The 10,575-nt window shown below is 35.5% G+C and overlaps 1 protein-coding gene across 1 annotated transcript in view; it reads left to right on the top strand.

Moving 5' to 3' along the window:
- The first annotated feature begins 3,498 nt into the window (after nt 1–3,498).
- KRR1 (KRR1 small subunit processome component homolog) overlaps nt 3,499–10,575 on the top strand; it is a 15,019-nt gene continuing 7,942 nt past the window's right edge. The window contains exons 1-6 of the mRNA XM_002823533.6: nt 3,499–3,762; nt 6,857–7,029; nt 8,395–8,529; nt 8,713–8,838; nt 8,923–9,006; nt 10,074–10,130. Coding sequence (XP_002823579.1) covers nt 3,678–3,762; nt 6,857–7,029; nt 8,395–8,529; nt 8,713–8,838; nt 8,923–9,006; nt 10,074–10,130 — 660 coding nt within the window. The 5' untranslated portion in view covers nt 3,499–3,677. The remainder of the gene's footprint in view (nt 3,763–6,856; nt 7,030–8,394; nt 8,530–8,712; nt 8,839–8,922; nt 9,007–10,073; nt 10,131–10,575) is intronic.

Raw genomic sequence — 10,575 nt, 5'->3', positions numbered from 1 at the left:
GTGTGTGTGTGTGTATGTGTGTGTGAAATTTATTTTTATTTATTTTAAAAAATTGGCTCACATGATTATGGAGGCTGGTGAGTCCAAAATCTGCAGGGTGGGCTGGCAGGCTGGAGACAAAGACAAGACAATGCTACAATTCAAGTCCAAGGGACTTCTGCTGCACAATTCTTCTTTCTCAGGGGAGGTCAATGTTTTTGTTCTATTCAGGTCTTCAACTGATTGGATGAGGACCACCCACAGTATAGAGGACAATCTACCTTACTCAAAGTTCACTGATTTAAATGTTAATCTCATCTGGAAGTACTCTCACAGAAACATCCATAATAATGTAGGACCAAATATCGGGACAATATTACCCAGTCAAGTTAACACTTAAAATTAACCATCACAAATATCTACTAATATATTTTCCGTTTTTCTTTTTTTTTTTTTTTTGAGATGCAGTCTTGCTGTGTCACCCAGGCTGGAGTGCAGTGGCATGATCTCGGCTCACTGCAACCTCTGTCTCTTGGATTCAAGTGATTCTCCTGCCTCAGCCTCCCTAGTAGCTGGGACTACAGGTGCATGCCACCATGCCCCACTAATTTTTTGAATTTTTAGTAGAGACAGGGTTTCACCGTGTTAGCCAGAATGGTCTCAATCTCCTGAACTCGTGATCTGCCCACCTCGGCCTCCCAAAATGCTGGGATTACAGGTGTAAGCCACCGCGCTCGGCCTTTCCTCATTTTTCGATTGAATTGCTTACATCTTTTTATCACCTTGAATATTATTGTAATCAACCCATTACATGTTTTGCTAATATTTTGCCCTTTTTTATATCCTTTTTTTAATACTATTTCTCATCATTTTAAATTTTAAATTATTATTTTGAATAATTTATAATCAGTGAATCATTGAAATTGAGATGAAAATTTGGACACTGTCATTTTGATAATCACTTTTGAGTTTATAGTCTTCTAAGGTGATTTTAGGAGATTTTTCAATATTTATTTTCAATATGTATTCAATAAATATTTATAATTTTTAGTTATTATTCAATATTTATTTAAAATCAAACTGTTCTTTCAATTCTAATGAATTTTTGGAAGATGTTGAAATTAGATCTGCTCTTTTCCAAAGTTAGGAATCTAGAGCAAATTGTTCCCACATGTGGAAACAATTGTTTAGTGGTTTTAAAAGTCTAAACTATTTATATGTAATATTGGTTACAATGTTTAATTCTTAGAAGAACTAGTCGAATTAATTTCGGAATTTATTTATTCCATACCACGTTTATTTTAAAATTTTTCTTCAAAAGTGCTTAAAACATAGTCTAAGCAAACTGTTGAAACATTTCTCATTCAATTTGACTGTCAATTTTAATTTTTAGTAAGTATATATATGTGCTATTCCTGCTTGTCAAGCCAAAATATGAAAATTCAGTTAATGAGTAACAGTATTTAAGCATCAGAGTCTGTTTTAAAACTGAAAAAAAAATGTATGTGTACTAAGGAAAAGCTTCAGCCTCTCAGTCTTACGCAATTTTCTATTCATTTAATTTTTATACATTACTTCTTATAACTACTAGCATCAAATTAGTATCTTGCTGTATTTTTATCTCATATTATCACAGAGGAAAAAGTACTGTATAATTATATATACCCTTCAGTATATGATTAATAGTCATTATAATTAATATTTTTAAATTTGTGATTTTTGTTGCAGGATTTATTTTTTAGTAAAAGCTTTTATATCCTATATGTAAGATAACTCCCTATTCCTGTGATATAACTTGTGTTAGATTATCGGCTTCTGGAACGCAAGTAACAGACTTAAAAAAAATTCACTTAACTTCCAATCATATATTGTTTTTATATTGTATATTCAGTTGGTGGACAACGTGGGGGCTTTTGAGTTAGGGAAGGGAAAGAATCATTTAATACTGAAATAACTTATTGTAGGAGCCTGATGAATCTTTTCCTTTGGAAAGCAGACAGGACAGTTTTAGTGTGGTGTCATCTATAAAAGGAGGTCTAGAGGACCTTAGAGAATCTTAGAACTCAATTATTATCTATGTTTTTTACACTCCTTTCAGTAATGATTTGGAAAAAAATGTAAAAATTTCAAAAAGGGACAGATGAACTGTGGGCTTTGCATAGTATGGTAATTAAAAGGTTGGGTTTTACAAACAGACTCAATAGTGCCAAGAAAAGGATGGGTGGGTTTTCGTTTTCCCATCTCCATCATATTCTCAATATTCCTCAAATAATAGCAATACTAAGATTAAAAATATACACGTAAATGGGAAGAAAAGCCTATGTAGAAAATTTTGCTATAAAATAAAGGGCTTTAACACAAATATTATTTCTAGACTATTCCCTCCCCTTAATCCCTATCAGCCCTCTTTCTAACACATTTGAAGCTCCTAATGAATAGTAGCCCCCTGAAGCTGCTAGGTCAAACTGCCTGAACTTGAAGACGGGCCTTCCACTTATTAGTGATTGAGTTACTTAAAATAAGAATGATAAAAACCTGCTTCATGAGGTGTACTCCTCACTTTATAACTTTCACCTGCTGCTATTTGTTCTATTTTAGGGATTTATCATATTTTGAGGAAATTAAAAGAACAGAGATAAAATCCCTGTCATCTATAAAACGCACAGGATAAAAGCAAAAAACCCCTCTGTCGTGGGTTCTTCTATCCATATGTAACAATCTGTTTCATACCTGGATCTCATATATGAAAACCTAAATTTTTGTATAAGATACCCGAGAGTGGATTTATCAGACAAACGTGTATTTTATTAATGCAAGGAATTTAACCTATCAAAGACTTTCCCTATTTGCTGCAGAAAATTTTAGAAATGCAAGCAATAAAATCAAAATTAAAAAAAATCTTGTATTTGGCATGTTGAAGAACTTTTATACTTCTAAAAGTGTAGTTATGTGTAGTTAGTGATGAACCTCTCCACACATCTTAGCCTCATGTAATGTTGGGGGTAGAAAAGGAGTTTAGAGATTTTGAGAAATCTTAGGCTAGTTGAAATACTTCAGAAACGTCAGGATGTTGAATTACCATCCCTCTGACTTAGAGAAATACCAACACTTGGGAAGATTATCATCAGAAACAACTATGAAAAGTTTACTTTTGTCATTGTTTTTAAAATTAGAAATAATGTAAATAAAGTGCTGAAACAAAGCAGTCTCACAATAAATAGTAGCTATTCCTGTCACTTCTTGCAGTGGAGGCCCAATATACATTGTATTCTCATATTTGTACTTCCTCCCAACATCTAGCGCATATTCGTCCAACATATAAATATTTATCGAAAGAATGACTGACATCAATGACAGGTTGGTAGCACTCCGCTGTCCGATGGTCCCGGTTAGACCGTGAGGCCACGAGGAAACTACGGATAAAACAGTATCCAATTTGCCTATACCGCCTGCTAAACTACAAGTCCCAGTACGCAAACGCCATGGTTGCAGTGCATACTGGGAGAAAGTCTCCGGCTCTTCATTGGCCACGTAGGAGAAGCTATGGTGTGTAAAAGCGCGGGCTTACCGCACGTACGCAAGGAGACTGCGCAGATCTCCTCGTCTGAGTTCCGCGGAACTCATTTTGAGGGTAGACGTTTTAGCCGGTAGGGTTTAAGAACAGTTTCATTTCCGGAGCCACCGGAAGCAGCTTGAAAATGGCGTCTCCCTTGCTGGAGCGGCCAGAAAAAGGGGCTGGAAAAAGTGAATTTCGTAACCAGAAGCCGAAGCCGGAGAACCAAGGTGATGTTATGTGGGAACCGAAGCTTGGGGTTTGTGTACGTTGAGTTGCGATGTTTTTTTCTTTCGTTGCTTGTGAACTTATAAAACCACCTGGAACCTGTACTGTGTAGTTGAGTACCTGAATAATCGCTGATAAGATTTTGGCTGGGCCCACAGGAACGACTGGCCGATATGGTGCCACCCAGGTGTTCCTAATTCATTGCTTTTGCTAAAGGGTCCCCAAAGCGAAGCTGTTGCGGATTACGTCTTCTGTAAAAGAATGAGTATTAAGAAAATGCCTAGGGCGACCCAGAACCTTGTAGCCTGCAGGTGGCTGAAAGTCACTGACGGAATGAGGAATAGGGTGAGGTGGGAATAAGTAGTCATGATATACAGGAGTGGACCCTGATAATGGGGTGAAGTATGGGGAAAGGAGCTATCCGACATGTCCTTAGCTCTAGTTTGTCAGTAAAGACATTTTGAAAGATTATCAATTCCTGTTTGTCAGATACTAAAATATTAGACGACACAGCCCTTACTCTTTAGGTTGTGTTACCTTTTAATTGTTAACTCCTGCGTTGTAGTCTGGTTTTACCCGTTTTCTTCAGTGTGAATGATAGAGAAGTCAGAAATAGCCTGGGGTTCTGTTCAACCAGGCTTATAGGAAGTGTTAAAAACATTGAACTCTCAATTTAGATGCATTGGGAAAGTATTCAAGGTTTCTTTGTTGTTGCTCATTAAATGATTATGTAACTTACATAGCAGAGGATACAACTTATGTAGAGTTTAATAAAACCATGCAAGAAACTAGCATTCAGACTAAGTAAAATAGAGCATTACCATACCCCTCAAACCCTTACGTGCACCTCTCAGATCATATTCTCTTTTCCTGTATCAGACGTAACCACTTTGAATTGTGTTGCATTCTGTTCCTCCTCTTGTAGTCATGAAGTGGCTTAATTTTAGCTTGTTTTTTAATTTTATGTACATGAAAGTGGACTGTATGCATTTTTCTGTGTCTTGCTTCTTAGATTTAGCTTTTTGTTTTTCAAACAGGGTGATACTTGCAGGTGTAGTTTTAGTCTTTTCACTGTTATGTGGCGTTTCCTTGTATGAATATACCCCAATTTATTTTTTCATTTTACTATCGGTGGACATTTGGATTGTTCCCAATTGCTTGCAGTTATAAACAATACTGATAAAACATCTTTGTACATGTCTTCTGGTTAACATGTTCAAGGGTTTCTCTAGGTTGTGAACATAGGATTGGAATCACTGAAGTGTAGGATGTGTGTAAGTAATGCTAACTTTTTTCCAAAGTGCTGGTGTCAGTTTTGTTCCCACTAGGAGTGGACGAAAGTTGTCATTACCTTACATTCGTATGAATACATGTTATCTGAATTTTGAATTTCTGTCATTTTGGTAAGTATGAAATGGTATTTGGTTGCAGTTTTAATTTGCATTTTCTGATCACCTATGAGGTCGCATATCTTTTCACATGTTTTGAGGCTTCCTTAATTGTGAAACTCCTGTGTATTTCTTTTGTCAGTTTTTTTTCCTTAGGTTGTAGTGGGGATTTTAAAAAAAATGATCCATAGCCTTTGAAGTGTTTAAATTGGATAGGGACTTCGTCAGGTAAGCATTGTAAGTAACCAGTTGCAGTGACTCACTCCTGTAATCCCAGCACTTTGGCAAGCTGAGGAGGGGGGATTGCTTGAGCGCAGGAGACCAGCCTGGTCAACATGGCAAAACCCTTTCCCTACCAAAAAAAAAAAAAAAAAAAAATTAGCTGGACATGATGACACATGCCTGTAGTACCAGCTACTTGTGAGGCTGAGGCAAGTGAATAGATTGCTTGAGTCCAGGAGGTCCAGGCTGCAGTGAGCTGGGATGGAGCCATTGCACTCCAGCCTGGGTGACAGAGCGAGGCCCTGTCTTTTTTTTTTTTTTTTTAAAAAAAAAGTATATAATATAAGTAATCACTTTTGTGGAATTTGTGTTCTTTAAAGAACATTGGAGAATCCTTTATATGAAGACTAGCCAATTGTCTGTGATTTGAACCAGAAATAGCAAAGTGGATGTGAGTATAAGCAGAAAGTTTACCTGTCTGAGGCTGATAACATAGGGTAACGACCTGTTTTTCAAGCTTTACCGTGCTTAAGAGTCTCCTGTTGAGCGTGGTAAAACACAGACTCCTGTCCCTCGTCGAAGAGATTCTCATTCAGTAGGTCTGTAGTGGGGCCCAATAATTGCATTTCTGACAGACTTACAGTTTGTGCTGATACTGCAAGTCTATGGATCATACCTTTGAGTATAACTGTTAGAGTATAGCTATTGAATTTAAGGAGTTCTTCAAATTCAAGACCAAGAGTTTTTTAAATAAATGATTCAGAAGATAATTTACGGCCCTTAGGAGGCATTTTCTTGTAGTGAAAGGAGTCCCAGGCTGAGTGAGCTTTGTGTTGCAAGTCACTTAGCCTTTTTAGACCATCTTCTATAAAATGAGAATAATAATACAGATTCTACCTTTTATAGTTACGATGAAAGGCATATGGAAATAAGGCACACAAAATGCTTAGGAAAATCTAGAATTACCAGTGATTATTAACTGAAAGATAAACTAGAATCCTCTTTCAGAAGTTTTACACAAACACACACATCCAGGTTCCATACACTCCGGGAAAGTCAGAAAGGTTAATTGTATTTAAAATACTAACCAAAATGGCATTCAAATCTTCAATTTTATGATAGTGTAGCGCAGTACATGTTTCAGGAGTACTCACTATCTGCCTGGCATATGCCAATTAGTGTGAAGAGGGTTTCTGCTCTTAAGGAACTTTTTCATATGAGGCAACTGAAATGTGTACAGATAATTTGAATACAGAGAATTGATGATAATGACAGAGGAATGTTCTTTGACTCTTGAATAATATAAAAAGCAGGGGAAAAGGAAATGCAAGGAGTATTGGAAGGCTTGTGAATATGTGCATAGGATGTTCATAAAGTGTCCAAAAGACAGTTAAAATGTGATGTGTATGTCCAAAAGACAGTTAAAATGTGATGTGTATGTCCAAGACAGTTAAAATGTGATGTGTAAATTTTTTCCTTTCTGTAGATGAATCAGAACTCCTTACAGTTCCTGATGGTTGGAAGGAACCAGCTTTTTCCAAAGAGGACAATCCCAGAGGACTTTTGGAGGAGAGCAGTTTTGCAACTTTGTTCCCAAAATACAGGGAAGCTTACTTGAAAGAGTGTTGGCCATTGGTGCAGAAAGCCTTAAATGAACATGTATGTGTATCTTATATCAGTACATTTATTTGAGACTTTGCTCTTGCTTATGCCTTTAGGTGTATGTATGCTAATGCTTTTTTTTTTTTTTTTAATGGCACTAACATAGCTGGTTACTTTGGTTCCTTTGGTATTTTAAACTATTTAGGTAAGTTTTCTTCTTACCTAATGTTCATTTGTTTTTAATTTTATGAGTAATAAATTACTTTGAAAAATTTGCATACCTTTAATACTTTAGGAGCTTCACAGCTGTCTGAAATTCACCTGTGAAGTCCCAATTTCAGTATGCCTGCTCCAGGCCATGATAGTTGTTATGTATCTGTCCCAGTCTGAGCTTAGTCATGTTTCTAATGGATTACCTTTCATCTTAAACGGAAGATGTGGATGTGTCCAACTTTTCCTTGTTTATTGCTGATGCTATGCCCCTAGATAACTGCATTTTTTTTTTTTCAAACTGGGGATTGAAACCCATTAGTGTATTGAGAAGTCAATTTAATGGCTATAATGAGCCTTTAGAAAATGACATATCACATGGTAAAAGTATCTTTTGTTGATACTGGCTTTGTGCGTGTGTGTGTATATGTATTAGGTTGTGATATAAAATGTGTTTCTCACTGTGGGACTGCTCTGGAGTTGGTTGTGCCATTGTGGGTGAAGGTGGCTCAGCAAGCTGCAGGTTGTGTTTTATAGCTGCATCTGGGCTTGAGCTCATTTTTTTTTTTTTTTTTGTAAACTCATAGAGACTCAACCATATGTTGAATTGTTCAGCACTTAACTATGTTGAAATATTCTTGAGATTATGCTCACAAGTGAGAAAATAGCATTTTAATTCGCTTTGTTGAAATCTGTTTTTTCCTGTTGAAAGTTAATGCTTAAGTTTTCTAATCATTGCTTTTTTCTGAAACTATGATAATTTGCTTTTACTTTGTATTTAGTCCCCTAAATAGCTAGAAAAGTTTGAAAGGGAAAGTCAATTCTTACCCAGTGGAGCAGATGGTAGACTGGAGCTGGGTCCAGAATAGGGAAGCTGTATAGCTTTACATTTTTACCTTAGTCAGATTTTAAGTATGATCCCATTTGTTTGATTTATAATTTTTAAATTAGAGGCAATCTATATTCCAGTGGGTACAAAGTATTCTAAAACCAAGGGTAAATGGTTTCAATTGCTCCAGTTTCTTATAGTCTGTAAAGTGTGAAAGTAGTTGAGTATTCATTATTTATACTTAACTACCTAGCTTCTTCAGGGAAGTAATTGATAGGAATTGAGAGGTGACAGAAATTAATAGGTTGGTTAGGAGAGGCTTTATAATTATCTTTAAAAAACTCATTTTTAGACAACTGCTTGTTTGCTCTTTCCTTTTGTAGCATGTTAATGCAACCCTGGACCTGATTGAAGGCAGCATGACTGTTTGTACTACAAAGAAGACTTTTGATCCATATATCATCATTAGGGCCAGAGATCTGATAAAACTGTTAGCAAGGAGTGTTTCGTTTGAACAGGTAAATCTGGAATTACAGAGACTTTGCTTTGTTTGCATCAGTGTTAACCTATAACATCCCATCTTTTCCTCTTTCCACCATCAAGTTTTCATATTTGTGCTTAGATAACAATAGCATGAGCCTGGAAAATGAATGTAATTGTAAAAAATGTTGATAATGTCTTTTTTTTTTTTTTTGCAAAAGGCAGTACGAATTCTTCAGGATGATGTTGCATGTGACATCATTAAAATAGGTTCTTTAGTAAGGAATAAAGAGAGATTTGTAAAACGAAGACAACGGCTTATTGGTCCCAAAGGATCTACATTGAAGGTATTTTTTAATTAGTGGAAAACTTGAGTCTCTTCCTTAATAATTTTTCAGAGTAATGAATTTTAACTTGATCTCTTGATACAGGCATTGGAACTCTTAACTAATTGTTACATTATGGTTCAGGGAAACACAGTTTCAGCCATTGGACCTTTTAGTGGCTTAAAAGAGGTGAGAACTATGTATTATCTTCGATTCATTTTCAGCAGAGAACAAATAATTTGGTTATAATTTATTGGATAATGCTTTATAATTGTATTTTTTTTAGAATGTGCTTTGATTTCCCATTAGTAAATACTTTTTGTGTCATATAATTCAAGGGAATCATCGTATCTGGACCCTAACATGTTTTGGCCAACCTTGGCAACTATGGAGACATCCATTTCTGAATTAGATGGTCTGCACACTGTTACTCCTCCCACTATAAAATTTAAATGAGCATTAAGATCTTCAGTCTGTAGCATGTATGAACAACATGGTATATATAGTTACATATGCCCAAATGACGGGAAAATTGAGCAAAAATCCAGTTATTTGCAGTAGTGTATACAGCCAGTAGAGGTCACACTCTGAAAACTTTTCTTCAAGATGTATTTTCTTTTGTTTGAATTTTAGTATGTTTAATAACTTTTCATGAACATTTTCTTTAACTTCTCAAATTAAATGTGGTGAGAAAATCTGTGGAGCAAATGCTATTTCTGTTAACTCCTTTTGATACTATTACTGTCTGGATCTGGCTTGTGAGGTTGTGCTTCGTTTCCAGGGCCTTTAATAGTAATCCTGTTGGCCCTTTTTGTCATAAATTGTCTGCTCTTTTCTCATGGAGCAATAATTAAGTATGTTGAATACAATTCTTACAAGAGAGTCTTGAGGTATATGGTTTTATCTTTATATTACAAATGAGAAAAGCTGGAACAGGAAAGTGATTTTCCTGTATGCAGTGGCAGTCCTTGTATTCCAGCCCTCTTCCTCCTAAATCACATTGCTTTAGAGTATTGTATTAGTTCTGTGCTACATTTTAGCAGTAATTGAGAAACTGTATTGTATTCAAGGGAGATTGACTGCCTTTATGAAAGATCTAGAAGCCACTCAGAGCAGTTGAAGGAACTACTTAATTATTTAATTAAATTATTTAATTTGGTACCCATTACCTGATTAGATATTTTACAGTATTAATCCTCTTCTCCATAGCTCATTAAAATCCTTGTGACTAATTCATTTTTCTTTGTAAATTTCAGGTTAGAAAAGTAGTCCTAGATACTATGAAGAATATTCATCCAATTTATAACATTAAAGTGAGTGGTAATTATATATAACTGTACCAGTGATTATCATACTTCTTTTAGCTACAGAAACCTTTCTTGAAATTAAATGTTTTATGAAATTCTAATGCACAAACAGATAAAGCAGAGCTATTTTGGGTAAATTAGGGGTAGACTTCAGCCTACTTACTTCTACCCCAGTTTTGTAGGTACTTCTTAGAAGCTCTCTATGGAGCACAGTGTGAAAACTACTGAAGGGGATACTGTAATATGTTATATAGTTGTAATCAATGAAAGTAAGCTTCACAGAATCTGTTGTAGATCATATCAATCCAGTTTTCGATTATGAATCCATGTATTTAAGGATATGATCTTTCAGAAATCTGCATTTTTCTATTAAAATCTGGAACATCTCATGTTGCATTAAAACCTTTTTATGAATTTAACACACAAATTGTAGCCCCTTTGAGAGAGATGT

The sequence above is a fragment of the Pongo abelii genome, chromosome 10 (genome assembly GCF_028885655.2).
Source record: "Pongo abelii isolate AG06213 chromosome 10, NHGRI_mPonAbe1-v2.0_pri, whole genome shotgun sequence".
NCBI lineage: Eukaryota > Metazoa > Chordata > Mammalia > Primates > Hominidae > Pongo > Pongo abelii.
The sequence above is the reverse complement of the archived record's forward strand: the minus strand, read 5'-3'. Positions and strand labels throughout refer to the sequence as shown.